This window comes from Phyllostomus discolor, chromosome 4, assembly GCF_004126475.2.
Source record: "Phyllostomus discolor isolate MPI-MPIP mPhyDis1 chromosome 4, mPhyDis1.pri.v3, whole genome shotgun sequence".
NCBI lineage: Eukaryota > Metazoa > Chordata > Mammalia > Chiroptera > Phyllostomidae > Phyllostomus > Phyllostomus discolor.
This window is the reverse complement of record NC_040906.2, coordinates 56399303-56417983: the sequence shown is the minus strand read 5'-3', so window position 1 is coordinate 56417983 and position 18681 is coordinate 56399303. Positions and strand designations below refer to the sequence as shown.

The 18681-nt window shown below is 38.7% G+C and overlaps 1 protein-coding gene across 3 annotated transcripts in view; it reads left to right on the top strand.

The window, feature by feature from the left end:
* The window catches only part of CSRNP3 (cysteine and serine rich nuclear protein 3), a 198359-nt gene extending 182225 nt beyond the window's left edge, over nt 1–16134 (top strand). For all 3 annotated transcript variants that reach the window (XM_036023371.1, XM_036023373.1, XM_036023372.1), the window contains 2 exons: nt 4080–4376; nt 5726–16134. In XM_036023371.1, coding sequence (XP_035879264.1) covers nt 4080–4376; nt 5726–6781 — 1353 coding nt within the window. In that variant the 3' untranslated portion in view covers nt 6782–16134. The remainder of the gene's footprint in view (nt 1–4079; nt 4377–5725) is intronic.
* The last annotated feature ends 2547 nt before the right edge of the window (nt 16135–18681 follow it).

Below are 18681 nucleotides of genomic sequence, written 5' to 3'. Positions count from 1 at the left end.
TTGCTCTTTACATGCTTTCTATTCTTTGCTTATGGACCAAGACAAGGGATCCCATACAAGTCCAGTCATCTGGATAAACCTGAGGCCAGTGAATACCTCATGCTGTGAATTACCTGAGGTCTTTGAAACTATCGTCGCTCAAAGTGGAATGCCTTCTGCCTCCACTAGTTCATCTAACTGCTACTCCATCTTCAGAATTAAGCTTAAACGTGAATGTCTTTCCTCCTCACCCCACCACCAACCTCACCTTTAGGTGCCCCTTCTACATATTCTCAAATACCCTGTGTTTACCCTCAGTTAGGAAATCCTCATGAACTGGATTGAAATTTACTTGATTTCTCATCTCTTTACTCTAGTCCCTTGAGCTGAAGGTTTGTGTCTTAGGCACTGATACACCTAGTACCTAGTACAACAGAAGCACAACAGACTATTCAGTATGTATTAATTATAGCAAAACAGTGTGTGTATGTAATTATCATGGCAGTTAAGGGCATGAGTTGTAGAGTCAGATATCTAGGTTGTGACTTAGTGCATGTCCTCATGTTTGTGATCTTAGGCAAGTTATTTAACATTCCTCTGCCTTGGTTTCCTCACCAGTTAAATGGATATAATGATAATGTGTATCTCATGAGATTTTTGTGATGCTAAATGAATTAATGCAGGTAAAATCTTCACAACAGTGCCTAGCACACAAGTCCAAAACTGTTACTAATATTATTCTTGTGTTAACATCTGTTTCTCCCGTCTCTGTTTCACCCCCACCTCAAACCTCTGTTTTTCCCAAACACGCGTTCAGAGGAATAAAAGCAGATTTGAGGGCCAGGATGACTTGGCCATCTCCTTAAACACCACTTTTTGGCAAGCTTTCTTTGAGCTATTAGAAAGACAGCATTATTTGGAGCAAAGAGTACTTAAACTAGAAATGGTCCAAGTGCCAGGTTGCCTTCCAAAACATCTGTCTCAAAAGAGAGCACTTGTGTGAATGTGCTGGTTACTCTGTATGCTTTTATTAAGAGTTTTTTAGACACATTGTGTTGGATCTCATGTTAGAATCCCTCAGCACTACATTAGGTACTGTCAGAAACTTGGAATCTGTCTGTGAGATACAGGGAAAAGCACATTAAAATAGGGGTGAGAGAATCTAAACATGTTTTGGAGCATCACAATTAATCTGATCCTTGTTAATGCATAAAATAAGGAGGCTGCATCTGATGCACTAAAGTCTGAAAATTCAATGAATCTGTTTTAAGATAGTGTAAAGACATTGAAAGGCAACACTCGCGTCAAAAGAAAAATTGTGTGATATATAAAGGAATATTATTCAGCTATGATAAGGAGGACTGTCTTGCCATTTACAATGTGGGTAGACCTTGAGGACATTATGCTAAGTGAAATATGTCAGACAGAAAAAGGTAAGTACTGTATGATTTCACTTATATGAGGCATCTAAAATAAGCAGAACTTGCAGAAATAGAGGGTGAAATGGTGGTTACCAGGGGCTGGAATTAGTTCTGGACATCTACCTTATAGCAGGGTGATTACAGTATTATGTACTTTGAAGTTGCTAAGAAAAGTCTTAACTCTTCTCACCACACACACACACACACACACACACACACACACACACCACGGTAACTATGGGATGTTTTGCTGTAGTGCTAATCCTTATGTAATATATAAGTGTATCAAATCAACATGTTCTACACCTTAAACTTACACAGTGTTATATGTCAGTTATTTTTCAATGAAGTTGAAAGGGAAAGAAGAAAACATAAAAAATTAATATTCTTGTGAGGATGGGTCATGGAGTGAAGGCGACGGCAAAAGGAGATGAGGCAATCTCAGAAGACTCCCGGTTTCTTTGCACTACATCTTGAGGGTGCAACAGACTTGGTTGTAATTTAAGTATGTGAGAATAAGAGATGAGATTTTATTTCAAAGGGCATTTGTATGTGGAATAATAAGCATCTTTAGTTTATTTGAGTGCAATTTTTAAAAAATTCTTAGGTTCCAGTTGATTATTCATGGTACCCTAAATTTCTTTATGTTTTCAAATGTTTCCTAAAACCTTGTGGGGTTTTTTTGGTTGTTGTTGACTTTTAGATTTCATGTACTGTCTGATAGCAACCACTTTTTAAAAACAAATCAAATCCTGTTGATATAAAATGGAGTTTTTGTGATGTTAGCAGTTACACAAGGGAGCATAAATATTGTAGAACATGGAGATTAAGTAAGAAGGACATATTGAAATGGGTCACGCTAACTGAGGCAGGGGTGTTCTACATGTGCTGTGGAGTCCGAGCCTTGATGCGGGTCACCTAGGCAAGCCAAGAATTAATGAAAATAAATGTCAATGCCAGAGGTGACAAGGTGGGAAAGGTAACTTCCTGTTTATTAATGCAGCTTTTCCTGTCACAGAGAACTGCGTAGGTGTTAGACAATGACACACTTGAATTCCTTAGCAAATCAGATCTTTACAGATGGAAAGATGCTTCCGTTTACAAGTAAGAATTAAGAAATAAGAAGTAAGCATTAACAGAAGCGGTAACAGCAACCAATCAAAGCAACATCTTAATAGTGGACATTCTGAAAACATGAAAAGCAGTTTACCCAATACCTTTGTAAAGAAATGTCAAGGAAGGAAATAAATTTCAGATCACAACAAGAAATAAAACCTAATAAAGGGGAATATACACCTTTGTAAGAACACAGATTTAAGCTCTGAGATATTAAAAAAATACAATTTAGCAGCTTTTGAAAATGCATCTCAGGGACCTTTTGGAATATATTTTAATAAACACTTGCTACTGTGTAGTTTCTGCTACTTGAGGGTGAAGGCCAGCTTTCTATTTGTTTTTCGGTACATTCAGAGTAATGCAGTTTGGGATTTCAGATCAATAGTTAATATTCTTATCAAAATTCCTATCTCAGTCTTTCTGTGAAGTGGAAAGAATGATATCTGATGTCACCAGAGTATTTTAACTGTGTAATGACTGAGCCACTGTTAAGATCAAAAAGCATGGTACTAATTACAATTAGTGGCATTTATGAATAAATTAAAAAACTACGGAATCAAAAAAGCATCTATATTTACAACTTTTTTTTAATAATTCTTTACAGAGTTTTGGCATTTAATCCCCTGCTACTCCTCAGGATACATTTCTTGCTCTTATTCAGAAAAAAAAGTCTCTTTCTAAATGCTCTTTTATGAAAGAAACCATATGTAGTGGTATAACAGTATGAAGTAAAATACTGATTCAGGGTTTACTGATGGATGAAATTAATTTAGAGAAGAAATATAAATAGAAGCAGAATAGTTATGGGTATATAGTTGTCCACATGAGCTATAATGAGGAAGGTATTGCTTCGGGCACAGGCCCGTGGGAACTCCTTTGAGAGCTGAGTTGATTGTTTCATTGGCCCACTGGCGAGATCCTCCCAGCCCTGCCCTCTGCTCCTTGTCTTACTGAGAGCACACTGACCTGACTGATTGCTTCATATCAAGCCCTCATTCTTGGAATGTTCTGTAGGGCAACTGTGTTTGTAATCCCAATAGCACAATGCAGCACAACTTTATCCCCTACTACACGGTTTTGCTGGATACCAAAAGGCAGGGTGGTTATTTCAAGGACAGCACATTTGCTGATTTAGGTGACAGGGGCTCCCACTAAGATGCTATCAAGTCTGAACAAGGACATATTTATTCCAACATCAGAGCTGCCCATCATGAACTAAGTCTAAAAATAGCTTTCACTGATGGGCATCTGTAACCTTTGGTCTTTTTCACATTGCACTGGCTAAAACCTCTAACAACTCTAGCTCTAACATTAGGAGGTTAAGAGATCCAATTAACAGTCTTCTGTTAACAGTGCATTTAAAAGGCTATCATTTTGATGCCTTCATTTTCCTCACTGTGACTTCTTTAAAGAGAAAAATAAATGAAAATGATGTGACCCACAAACACTTATTGATTATGGGGACACAATGTTGTATAAGAGTTTTATCCTTACCAACTATAAAAGTAAGGATGTTGGACCCTGTACATGCAAAGTCCTTTGTTTGCTGCTTTGTATTTCCAGATGACCAAGAATGGCACGGTGGAATCTGAAGAAGCTGGCACTCTTACAGTGGATGACATTTCCGATGATGATATTGACTTAGACAACACAGAGGTAGATGAGTACTTCTTCCTACAACCTCTGCCGACAAAGAAACGAAGAGCACTGCTGCGGGCCTCTGGAGTGAAAAAGATTGATGTTGAAGAAAAGCATGAGCTGCGAGCAATCCGCCTCTCACGAGAGGACTGTGGCTGTGACTGCCGTGTGTTCTGTGATCCAGAAACATGCACCTGCAGCCTGGCAGGCATCAAGTGTCAGGTAAGGATGTGCCTTTCAAGGAATCCAAAGACAAGAGTTAATACACCATCCTCTAAAGATGCCGTTTTTTTGCATGTAACAAAATCTCCAACATGTAGAAGAAAACTTGGGGTGAGGCAAGACATTATTAAAGACTAGCTTAAAAACTAGGTGTCATTATTTTAGGTAGAAACTTGACCTTTTTTAATAAGGAGAGCCCCTCAGGCAGGCAGAAGAGGACAGTTCTCATCAGCTGAACAGCTGCTTGAGGTAGATTCACAGAAAAAGGATTCCAGAGTCAGAAAACAGCTACAGATTCTGATCGTGACATCTGCTGCTGCTTTTTATTGGGACCAGGATGATTGTGTAAGAATCTGCCTTCTCCTCTGTAGCACAGGAAATTGCCCATGTTTGGATAAGGTGGCCAACAGGGCGAGTTCTTTCTGATTATCTGTGCTCTGGTCTGCATACAGGCTGATTAGAGGAATGAGCACCCTTGGATTGCCCAGAATTCTACATATCACTTGAGTCAAACATTCAGTCCAGTAACACTAGCTAAATCCCACTACTCTATTTAGAGACTCCAGTCACTCAATTAATTTTAAGATATCGGTTAAAAAGAGCATCCCCTTTACTCCAGAAGCTTGTAGTCTAATGGAGTGGGGAGGGGAAGGAGGGAGGCAGGACCTAAACGCGTGAGTCCCCCAGGTAAAGTTATGCGTGCGCATGCCCATCACAGCTCTGCAGTGCTCATCATGCCCCATGTACAAGGATCCGAAAGAATGAGAAGGTAAAGCAGGGAGAGTGAATTGTCAGGCTACATGATACCAAGTGGTATCAATCTGGACACCTTGGACAAAGATGCCCATTTTATGATAAATAAAAAAGGAGATGGCTGGTATGGGGATGTCATATAATTCAGATTAAAAATAGCAGCTGGAGACGCAGCATTACGTTTGCTTAAAATTGGGTGTGTGAGGTGACGTGCATCAGAAGGAAAGGGAGCTTGGGGAAAGGACAGAGATTTTAAAAAAGGGAGCAAAGTTAATGAGATGAAGAGACGGACAGAAAGGGAGGGCAGAGGAAGAAGTAAAGAAAGCACAGGAGGGTCAGCACACTAAAAATACACACCATATTTTTAGTATATTTCTGTAACTCACTTTTATTTTGAATATAGGTTTCAAAACTAGGTTGACTTATGTTTTAAGCCTTCACTTTCCCTTTTCATTTTTATTTGCAGTTTGATTGTCATTTGTAATGGGCAAAGTGGAATTAAGTAATCCCAGATTCAAAGGGGTTGCTGAAAGGTTCTGGATTTTTATTTGGTTTGTAAGAGTTCCATGGGGCTAATCTGTGTCCTTCCTTCCAAGGTGGATCGAATGTCTTTCCCATGTGGCTGCACTAAAGAAGGATGTAGTAACACAGCAGGTAGAATTGAATTTAATCCTATCCGAGTCCGGACCCACTTTTTGCACACAATAATGAAACTTGAACTGGAGAAAAACCGAGAGCAGCAAATCCCCACGCTGAATGGCTGCCATGGTGAGATAAGTGCTCACAGTAGTTCCATGGGCCCTGTCGCTCACTCCGTAGAATATTCTATCGCAGACAATTTTGAGATTGAAACTGACCCCCAGGCTGCAGTGCTGCACCTGCAGTCTGCCGAGGAATTAGATTGCCAAGGAGAAGAGGAGGAAGAGGAGGAGGAGGATGGGAGTAGTTTCTGCAGTGGAGTCACCGATTCTAGCACTCAGAGCTTGGCACCTAGTGAGTCAGATGAGGAGGAGGAAGAGGAAGAGGAGGAAGAGGAAGAGGAAGAGGATGATGACGAGAAGGGGGACAGTTTTGTGGAAGGCTTGGGTACACATGCTGAAGTTGTCCCTCTTCCTTCCGTCCTTTGTTATTCTGATGGCACCGCCGTTCACGAAAGCCACGCGAAAAATGCTTCTTTTTATGCCAACTCTTCAACTCTGTATTACCAAATAGACAGCCACATTCCTGGAACTCCTAACCAGATCTCTGAGAACTATGCTGAAAGAGAGACTGTCAAAAATGGTACCCTCTCGCTGGTGCCTTACACCATGACCCCGGAGCAGTTTGTTGACTATGCCCGACAAGCGGAAGAGGCCTACGGCACGTCCCATTACCCAGCTGCCAACCCCTCTGTCATCGTTTGCTGTTCCTCTTCAGAAAATGACAGTGGTGTGCCCTGCAATAGCTTATATCCCGAACACAGGTCCAATCATCCTCAAATGGAATTTCACTCATACTTGAAAGGCCCCTCCCAGGAAGGGTTTGTGTCTACATTACATGGTGACAGTCACATTTCAGAGCATTCTGCTGAAAATTCTTTGAGCCTTGCGGAAAAGAGCAGATTGCACGAAGAGTGCATCAAGTCACCTGTGGTTGAGACTGTCCCTGTCTAGGATCTTAAGTTATTCTAGGACCTGCTCTTCTATTTAAAACACTGTATTTAATTGGATTTCCTGGGCTCATGGTTGTGTAAACTGAGGACCAAGAAAACTTGGACTGAATCTTCCAGACTGTATTTTGTTTTCTCCTTTCTAGCTGCGTGTCTGTGGCATTGCACAAATGCAGTCTCTATGAGGATTTTAAAAGATTTCAGACTGTTTTGATAGAAAATGCTAATTTTAAAAAAGCATATCTCACAATTGCCTACCTGTCAAACTGTGTGAAACCTGCCAAGTTGTGTAGATCAGAGCTCCAAGTTTTGGATTATCGGGCCTGTGCAAAATTGTTAACTAAGACTGGGAATTAATAAGATTTAGAGTCCTACTTTTCGATATTATCTGAAGATGATGGTGACTTTTTAAATGTAAAAGTAATTATTGTAAGAAAAAGATTTCATCGTTCCATGTGTATTTTATTTATGGTAGTTAGAAGTCATGTTTGATGAAAATGAACAGCAGCATGTTCTTTTAAGCTGAAGACACATAGTTAGGACCACTGAGCATGCCCCCATGGATTGCATCTGGAATCCATTCATGTTTTTATGATCATAACTGATCAGATTTGCAAATACTTTCTTAAGGGTGAAATAGGCCTATTTTTGCTATTTCGGACAAATAAATGAATCTATATGTGCAGGTCCTTACACAGTGTTCTCTAAAATTAAGAGTTAGGACAATCCTTTGGTGAGGGTCTAGTTCATTGCCCTCCTTCAGTTGACTCCAGAGATGGAGGTAGAAGGAATTGCCTTTCTTTTTTAAACAGCATCATCTCGGTTCTTAGCTTGGACAGCACCTTTAAACTCTACTCCCCTACATCAAAATGCACTTTAGTGCCCCTTCATGGTAACTTGTGAGGGGTGGGGACTGAGAAATCTTTGAGATGAAAAATTTAAAAAAAATTTTTAAATCTAACTAGTATAAGGTTCATATAATTAATGCAGAGGAATCATCCAGTGATACTTTATGAAGGAAAAATGACCTGTTTTCCTTCACCACTCTGAAGACCTAACTGGGTGAGAGCAGAGGAGGCTGAGGAACATGGAAGAGACACAGTCTCAGCAACCAGCCTTTTCTACAGCAGGATCAATCCATCTCTACAAAGTGAGTGTGTGAGATTTCCATTTAGTGACCAGCTGATTGAAGGGGGGCCTCTACCCAAATACTCAACTAGGCCTTACTTTTCTGAAGCATTTCGATTTATCTTGCCTGGGACATTTAGCAGAACAGTCCAGAATGCATTGAATACTTTCTAATTACCTCACGTTCTCTGTTAAAGGGGACAGATAGAAACAAAACATGCACTCCCCACCTTTAGGTTATCTGCACTTGGTTTGTCGGAGGACTTCTAAGTTCCCATGTTCCTGTAGATTAATTTAGGTAACTAAATAGTGTGTTTTATCTTCCTTTTTCAATACAATATGACTATGCTAAATCTTATTTCCTATTTTTGACCTGTTGTTATATCATTTCACAGTTATGCCTTTTTGAAATGTGGACATGCCTTGCTATTCAGTGACTGCATTGCTACTTATTTTTTATGTTTTTTAGACTTGGATGTTTAGCAATATGGATATAAATATATCATAGACTTCAGTTCCTTACAAAAATACTACTTTCTTTAACTGAACTTAGAAATGATCTATCTAAAGAAAGTCCTCCATTGGAAAAGTTTCTACTAAAACTTGGGGAAATGTGTTTACGCGGCAGCTCCCCCACTGTGCAGTGTGTTCCTGCCCCTTCTCTGCCCCATCACTGGGCCAAATTGATAACCGTTACTATTAGCATTAAGGGATCTGTGGGTTTGTCCTTACAGAGGTAGCAATAATGAGGGCAGGGACATTCTTTTTGAAAGGTAAGCCCTTTGGGCAAATGAGATTGGGGTTTTGCTCAAATCTCAGTAGTATATCTGGTATTGTCTACAAAGTTACAGGTTTTAGTGCTTATTTCCAAAATTTTTCTCCCTACCCACACAATCTAAAGAGCACAGGCCCAAAGAGAAAAATAATGAAAGGCTATTGTTCTTTATTTAAGCACAGGAAAGAATCATGTGTGCCATATTTGCTGGACCGTTACAAACAGCTGAAGTATTTACAAGTGGAGCGTGTAGCTTCTTGGAACACAGAGCACGGCAGAGTGGGGGAAAGGTGGCTCTGGTTGGAGTAGAGTTGATGGGTAGAATGTCAGTCCAGTTTCCGAAAGGATAGATATTTAGTTCAGTTCAGCTTCATTTTCCAAAGAAGGCTGACGCCTACTTGTTTATGTTTGGCTGGTCTCTGTTTTGTAGCTTCATTTCCTAAAGGATGCTTAACCCAGAAACAGGCAGACAGACAGACAGACAGACAAAAAACCCAGAGCATATGTCCCTGTCTGCCTGACTGGGGATAAAAGTCACGGCTACACAGAAACATTAACCTTCCAACCAAGAAAGCTTCCATTCCAAAGTTTCATATACCTAACCTAACCCCTAAACATTTCCTACAAACTACATACGCAGGTCACCTGTTAAAACACGCCCATATACCACACATGCACATACACACACACACACACACACACACACACACACACACACAAATAGATGTATACCACTCACTGGAGAATGACAGATTTTTATGCAATGGCCAATAATAAGTACTGAATTTTTCCTACCTTAGAATCTGGTTGGGTTTTATAACCTAAAAATGTGGTCTAGAAAAAAAGAGTATAATTTTTAAAGCCATACATAATTTGAAAATATTGGGTCAAAGTTGCAAATAACACTAATGGTGGCATCATGTCATTGTTATTTCCTTTCCCAGAAAAGCTGAGAAAGCACAGTGTTCCATCTGACTTTTTTCCCCATTAATAGCCCTTCTATTCAAAAAATACTGCCCACATGCCAGGAAAGCACTACAGTTTTTCTAAGCTTTTTAAAATGGGGATCAAGCTAGATGCAGCCAGTCAGAATACTTAAGATCTTTATACCAAGACACAATGACCGGACCTGCTGCTCTTGCATTGCCGCTGTAGTGTATCTAACCAAATTATGGTCTTTTTTGACACACAGCTCTTCAGTTATTCACTGTCAATGGCAAAGCTTCCTGCTTTAGTCCCTGTTGTTTTAGCACCAGCCCTCTACCTTTTATTGGAGCTTAATTCCCAGTTAGAATCCAGGCCAAATTGATTTGCAAGTCAAGAGGCCGGAGCAATGTGCATTTCCTTTGTCATTCTAGGTTTCCTTTGGGAAAAGGAAGTCAATGAAAGAGGTTTACTTAAGGTCCCGCCACCCCCTCCTCACCTCCAGAACATTGATTATTAAGACATAAGTAAAATCTGTTTGTCTCATGTTTTTTGGTTAATTGACTAATATAGTTACATTTTGAAAGAAATTTTTTTCTTTGTGGTGAAACTATATTTTTCCTATTGTGCCAGCCACATATAAAATGTGGAATTAATATTTATTAGAATGATAAAATCTTGACAATTATATATAACTCAGCAATAAACAACTATGAGTTACAAATTAATCGAGAAGCAAAGAGATTATAGATAATTATGTTCTTTAAAATTTTACATTCAGATGACTTCTGAACAAAATTCTGGTTTGGTTATCATGAAACAGAAAATAATGATTTTTTTATATATTTCTGGTTCTTTGATTAAACTTCTGATATTGTTGTACAAGTTATAACACTTTGGTTGTAATATCTAGAATTTATTAAGTAACAATTCTTTCTTCCAACAAATATTTATTGAACCTACTATGTTAGAGGAACTCTCCTAGGTGGTAAAAATGCAGGGGGTGGGGGGGCACTCAAATTTCTAAGGGATTACAATGATGAAGAGCGGCATGGAATAATCAAGCCTCATAATCCTTTTAATTTGTGATTTTATAAAGTGATGTTAGAAAGTGTGACATCAGTTCTTGTCTAACTATATGCAAACTGCTGCTAAAAGGATACTTTTTTTTCCTAAATTAATGTGACTTCCTGTATCCTCCTCCTTTCCTCTGCCCCATCTGAAATTTATGAATTAAATCTGGACCCAGCTAGAATAACTGAATCTAACGAAAAAGAGATTTTTCAGCTAATTGCTTCTTCAGTGTGAGACCTATATAAGTGATGCTAAATTTACACCAGCAATCTCCTACCAATTTCAAAGGCTGGTTGACTCATGCATAACCCAGGAAACATTTCAGGAAACCTTTGTAACAACAATGAGGAACACAATCACTCTTCTATTTATAAACAGCCTATCAAAGTAGCAAAACCCTAGTTCCAAGTTTCAAAGGCATTGCCTTGCAGCCTGTAGAAAACAGAAGAGGTCATTCTGCCCTCTCGCTTAGCTGGGGTTACAAACCATCAAATTAGCGGGTGGAAAATTGACATCCTCAGAAGTCAACAGGAGACTGCCTATTTAAAAGGTGGCACAAAGCCTTCCATTTCTTCAAATATGACTTAATCTTTCCCTTTCAAATGGCATCTGCTCCTTATTCTCGCAGAGAGCTCAGTGTGTCATTATTGTAGTCGGTATACAACATACCAACCTTAAAAGGAAAGCACTGGCATGTTTTCAAAGGCAAGATTTTACTGTCATTGAAGCCAGAGCTCTTTAGATCCTTACCACAACCAATGTCAAAAGTTTAAAGTCTTAATCATTCTTAATTCTAACACAGATTTGTGACTACTGGTTACATTATTCTTTCTGAGAGGTGCTCACTTGGGCTAGAGTAACTTAAATGCCTAAGCCTAATGCTCCAGCTTTGCACAAATAGCACAACTTATCAGATGTTTTCTGTAGCATTAAATAATTTAATTGACTAACTTTAACTGAGTATCTGCGACTTGTAGCCTCACTATAATTATGGAAGTGTCAGGGTGGGGTGAGGTTGGGATATAAGCTTAAAAAGTGACGGTGTCTTCCTTGGAACCGTTAAGTTTCAGCAGAGCTGAAAAACTATAATTTGATTATAGGAGGAAATAGTAGATTCACAAATGGCAGCCCAAATCCTAGAAGAGGCAGTCACAGCGTGGGCACCCTCGCAGCCCTGCGGGTGCTCACAATCAGCTGCCCACTGTTGCACCAGTTACCCCTTACTATCTAAAAATCATTCGATGCTTAAAAAAAAAAGATAAAAACAGCTGTAACAAGCTGAAAAAAACTATTTTTAAGATTTAAACCTAATTTATATTACAATGGCTGATGGACTATTATCAGAAGTAATAAATGTGGAAATAAAGGAGCTCTTTAATATTTACCTGCCAATCTGTATATTAGATATGACTCTTAAAAAAGAAAACCAGTCACTTCTAAGTTGGACTTCAACTTTTTTCCTGTCTTTCAACCCAGACCATGAGATGCCCCTTCCTAACCAATGCTGGTGCTTTGTTTTGTTTTCTTTCTTATCAAAAATTCAAACTGAAAAGTTTTATATGAGCTGGATTTTACCTGGCGAGCAGTCCTGGGTTAACCTAACTCTGTACCAGTCTGGAGAGCAAACGCCATGGCCTGAGTTTTGTATCCTGACAGTGGTGACTCAGAACGGCGGAAGCGGGAAGGTGTGTACAACCAGATCTGAAGCCTAAACCAGTCCACATGCTACACGCGATTTGTGTCATCTAATTAACTGTAGCCTGGAATTTAGTAAATACAGATGCTTCTTACATTCATGGAAAATGGGGTGATTTCAAAGATTTAAGTCATGTTGACTACTTTTGCTTGTGATACATAGATCACTATACAGGGTAACTTTTTATTTGGTATTTTACACTTATAATTCAAGAAAAGCCAACTCTAGCATGTCACTTTATTACATCTCGTAAAAATTTCTGGCAGAACTAAAGTTTCAAAAATATGATAGAATTTATTTTGGACAACATTTGTGTTCAATATGCTAATGATGCCATTCCTTCCTTTGCATTGCTCATTACCATGGTGATAGTCCAGTCAGTTCAATAACTTTCATTTTAGTGATGTGTGAGGTCACTTAAATATTTTTAAGATAATGTATATTGATTAGAAGAATTTAGGAGAAGACAAATTTATGGTAGAAATTAATCTTTCCTTTGTCTAAGTTAGTTTATGGGACCTAGTTGATTTCCACTGTAATTTTGAAATGGCTTGTTACGTATACCTCTCTTTTTTTATTTTGGCTTTCTCCTGAAATTTCTTTTAATCTGGCTTAGGAGTATCTTAAAAGTCAATTATTAATGAGTATTTGGAAGAAAGTTGAATTGGAAAGTGTTTCTTTAAAAATTATCTAGGGATTTCTATCACCAGAGATCTTCATCAAGTCCTAGTGCCACTCTGAGTCCACACCAGAGACCTCGTCTCGGAGGTCTGGCTTCCTGATTAAAAAAAAATGATTCCACAAGTCCCCTAAGAAATTAGAGTTTGAGATTTCTAACTACATAGCAAAATTATCCAATTTTGTTTTGCTCATTTTTATGTTGGCAACTAAGCTTATCTCCTTAGCCATAAATAAAGCTGGCCATGTTTAAAACAAATTCAAAGATCTATGTATCGTTTTTAAATTTTACTTAAATATAAAAGAGAAGGAAGACGTGAAATAAAATCCAAATCTGAGTTCTTCTGAGCAGGAGAAACTTAAATACCTAATTTGTCTGAGGTTAGTTTTATGTTTTTGGTTTGAGGGGTTTTTTTTTAACTTACTTATTTGTTGATCCTTAGGTGGTTTAATAATACCAAAAGTATATCGGAACTTGATAGACTTTAAATTTTAGTAGTTAGCAAACTCATTTCCTTAATACTATAATCAAATAGGGTCCACTGTCAAAGGTTACTGTCTGAATCTTGATTCATTGGGCACTAGTCATGCCAAACGGTATCTCAGAATAGTTTAATCTTTTCAAAGATACTCACAATGGCCAACTGTGTGAACAAGGGAAAACTTGGGATTCTTCTGTATTCTCTAAATGTTATAGTCGCGAGACTAGTAGAGATCTCCAGAGGTCATCTGGCTCATCCATCTACCTCCAGGGAGGATTGTCGCTCAGGCATGCCCAACGGGATAGCTACCCATCTATTCTTCACATCTCTAGGGAAAGTGGTTTCCTTGGCAACACAATCCAGATCTCTTAGGTTTTTCTCACAATAAGAAAATATCTTGGCCAGTTGTTGTGAGCTAAGCACCTGGCAACAGTTGTGGTGATTTGGGCCATTGTACTGAGAGACATAAAGTTGGGTTTCCCCTACCTTTGATAATTGTTATATTTAATGATTCTATAAGTCTCCTAAGAAATTAGATTTTTAAAAATAAAGATATGGGTATTGAGACAATGCCTAGTAGCATGACTTGCTCTTAACAAATAATGACTTTGGTTGGATTTTTTATTTTGTGTTTGTTTTGTTTTATCTGTGGTGTCAGGAGACAATTTCAGGAAAAGTGACTTTCTGAGAAGTTAAAGTTTTTAAAAAAGCATTTTTAACTTCTTCTAAATAAATACTTTCTCATTCATGTTTCTTTGCCCTAAAATGACAAATGAGAAATTCAAGTTTTCCCCTTCTGGGGAAGTTGGGACTAGCTGTGGAGAGTCTGATGTGGAATAAAATTACTCCAGAGAATTACTTGGCCACCATTTGATCCCAGCCTTTGTCTCCATGTTACTTAAATAATAGCTGCTTACCTTCTCAAGGAGCAGCAAAATGATTTAAAATGTGTCCCCTGACAAGGCCTGAAAACGAATGGAGGCATCCAGGAGGGCAGTGATTTTTTCTGATTACATCACTTGACCCAATCACTGCCTGCAGCTTTCAAAAAAATGTTTGGATTTTTTTTCTGTTTGATTAGTTGCTTCCAACTCAGAGTCTGAACTAACCTGAAGATGAGGAACACCCTGAAATTTTTCCTTTCTCCATGGGATTTTTAAAATCTAGGTACAGCTGCTTATCTTCCCAACTCGTATGCTCTTGTAAAATGACAGCCACATCAGCGTGGTTGACCACCATAAATAACACAAAGGGAAATAACCTTTCTTGCTTTAAAAAAAGCTATAGAATCTTCTGTAAAGAATGTTGAATCATTTGGCCCACGTTTTAATTGACTTTAGGCACCTCTATGGAAGTAAGTCTAAGGTGTAGTTCGTGAAACATGTTTCAAAAGTGTTTGATGTAAAATAAACGCTAGACATTTACAGTACAGAAATAGTTTTAAAAAATTAAAAGCCTGTAGATGATGACTCTGTTCCTAAGAACCTCTGCCTTTATTGTGTCTTAGTAAAGTTGATATGCTTTCATTTTAGTTTATTGCATTTCTGGTGTAATAATAGCCTCTTAAGATAGTACTATTAATACATATGTACTGGTTATGCCTGTTAATGCAGAAAATGGCACTTTGTTATTTCAATGTGTTTCCCTCAATGTCACAGGGTATATCAATTTGATAGGAAAAGGTCATTTGACATTGGTCAAAAATGCATTTCCCCATTTAAAATGTATGTGTATAATCAGTTGCATAGACAAACGTAACCTTTTGCAGTATCTTTATCTTGATCACAATCTTAGACATTGACTGTGTCTCCACTTCCCAGCTGCCATAGAAATTTGATGCATTTGCAAATTCTGGTGAAATCTAGTGAGCTGAATGTAATGGTGGATCGAATGATCCAGAGCACTTGGTTGTTATCTTCCAGTCTATGTTGAACCATTCAGACATTGGGAATGGGCTTTACACAAGGGAAGTCTTTTGACATTGTTTTGTTTTGCTTTGTTCTTGTTTGTTTTTACTGTGGACAAAAAAGTAATTTAAAAATTCAGATGAACTCACTGTAATATTTTTGACATTGTGATTGATTTCATCTTTTAGTTGATTTCTGCTATTATGTTTACTCAATTTCAATAGTAATCTAATCACACAGAAAGGTCAGAAGAGGAGAAAATCAGACTATAATTCATACACAGAATCACTCACTGTACACTAAGATGTCATGTTGAATGTCACACAATTTCTAGACTGATTTCTCTTGTGTATAAGTTATAACATCAAAGATGCCAAAGGGTATATGAAATAAGCTACAATAATTTCGACAGAACCTGGACCTTATGTTGTAATAATTTGTTCATATTAGCTGTAATCTTCTGTATTTATATTTTTCAGTATTTATTATGAATGACATGGAAATTTGTGTATTTATTGTGGCTTTTTATTGCAGTGTGTATATATATACATATATTACAAATAAGCATTTTTAAGTCTTATCCTTAAGTTTCTTTTATTAGTGGCACTTGTACTGTGCTGTACTTTTTATTATATATTGTACAATATCTTGTCCATTTGTTTGCAGCAGAGTAAAACTGGTTTCTAAGTTGTATCTGCTGTTGCATTTTTGTTGCATTTTGTGTAAACCCTTTGCTCTGACATCCTGAGCTGTCACAACACAGGCAAGAATACCTCCCACCCTCTGTGTAACAGACATTTTTAAAAAACTGTGTGAAGCCACCTCCTGTGAAAGGACTCATATTACCATCTCAAAGCTCTGTTAACTTCATGATGTCTGATCCCTAAGTGGAGATGCTTGTTAACATTTTCCTTCCCCAACTATTCAACTCCTTTATCAAGTGATGATGTAGAAGTAAATACGAGGGAGGGAGGGCCGGGAACCCCTTATGCAACTGAAATTGAGGAGGATATTTTTACAAAGACATCCAACCTCTTTAAGTCACACCCTGTAATTCACCTGATCAGTAGTATTTATGTTTTGTTTTGCTTAAAGCAGGATCTGTGTGATTTGATGTTTAGAATATATGTGTACACATAGGGACCTACATAGTCTACCTGTTTAATAATGCCAACTTAAGGTAACCAAACTTATTTTTATTGGCGGTAGAATGAAGAGAGAAGAAAACAGATACTTCCTAATCTATTATATGCAGGTCACTGTCCTCAAACAACTTGTTTTCTTACATTTGGACACTGGTTTCATATTTTTGACAGTTAAATAATATGTGATTGCTTCATTATCCCAAAACTGAAATGTGATTGTTTTGGTCACTTAAAACACAGCCCTGTGGTGCTCCTCCCTCACTGCCAACAAGATAAAATCCAAACTCTTCAGGATGCCCCATGAGATCTGGGTACTACAAACCTCTCTCACCTAGTTTTGCTCAGCAAGCTTCTCCCCCCACCACCCCGGCTTCCCGTGGCTTCCTGTGGCCTCCTGCGCCCACAGGAAAGCCTGCTGGGACTTCCCTGCTACTCCACTTGCCCCTGCCTCTGCCTGCCCCCTTCGCCCAGAGTGCACACCCCATAACCCAGAATGCCAGAATGTGCTGGCATTCTGACAGCACAATTCCAATGACCATCTACCTATTTTTTAAGAGAAAACTCAAATGCCCCTTCCTGATTCTCCAGAGATTTGATTACCTGCTCTTTTATGCTCGATCTGAAGACATCTACTAAAGCCTAAATCTCACTGGATTCACTTATGTATGTGTCTACTCCCTCTACAGGACTTTCTGAGAACAGAAAATGTGTGTTTTTACCCTCCATGTCCTCCTCCTCCAGGAACAAGGCAGATGCTTAAAATACATTTGCTGATATATGCGCAGTACAGAAATGAGTAGTGCATTTATAGGAGTTCAGATGAGGGAGACAGCTGGTTGAGAGGGAGGAGAAGGTGCCTGATTCTAAGGGAGAGAGAATTTCAGCTGATAGGGGACATTCTATATTCAACATGATTGGACAGCTTGAGGAAAGGCTGAGTCACAACTAAGTCACCCATCACCCTCTTCTGTGCAGGGCAGTAAAGTTGCTAAGAGCAGGTGATTTACCTTCAGGAGCAAATGAGCAATCAGATGAGGAGAATCTATTCAAAGATTGCAGAGCTTTAAAAAACCAGTCCAAAGAGTCTTTCTCATATCCTTAGAGAACTGTGAATATCCTATGGTATTAGAAGAGGAAGTTCAACCAAGTAAGAGTGATATTTAGTCATGTGGAATCTGCTTGCAGTACACAGACTGGGAAGATGGGAATGCCAAAGTAAAAGTCCTATTGCAATCACTATTCACTCAAAGAGTAATTGAAGAACGTGTATAAAGGACACATGGACAAAGCCAAAGAGGGGTAAGATTGAGGGTGGGAGGTTGGGAGATGATGGGGAGTGGTGGGAGGGAAATGGAGACAACTGTACTTGAACAACAATAAATAATAATAATAATAATAACAATTGTCCACACCTATTCTGTTTAGGACACTGTACTAGAGAACCAGAAGGCTGCAGTGAGCGAGACAGATGGGGTTCCTCCAAACAAGTAAGTGTAGGGGTTTAGGAGATTATGGTAAAGAAAAGGTCAGCTATCTGAGGGCCTACTGAAGTATGAGAGATTAAGAATAACAAGATTATCGTCTTAAAATACTGTAGGTGGAGCCCTGGCCAGGTGGCTCAGTTGGTGGGAGCATCAGCCCATGCACCAAAAGGTTGCGGGCTTGATCCCCAGTCAGGACACATACCTAGGTTTTGGGTTTGATCCTTGACGAGGCATGTATAGAAAGCAACCAATCCATGTTTCTCTCACACATGGATGCCCTCTCTCTCTCTCTCTCCCCTTCTACTCTAAAATCAATAAACATATCCTCAGATGAGGATTTAAAAAAATACCATAGGTGGAGTATGGGGAAAGAGTTAACACAATAGAGGTATCATTAAAATTGATGCTGGATCCCTGGCTGCTGTGCTGTCCTGTGAACCAAAGGGCCGCTGGTTCGATTCCCAGTCAAGGCACATGCATGCATTGCAGTGCCCAGTAGGGGGCGCTTGAGAGGCAACCACACATTGATGTTTCTCTCCCTCTCTTTCTCCTTCCCTTCCCCTCTGTCTAAAAATAAATAATTTTTTTTTTAAAAATTGATGCTGGAATAC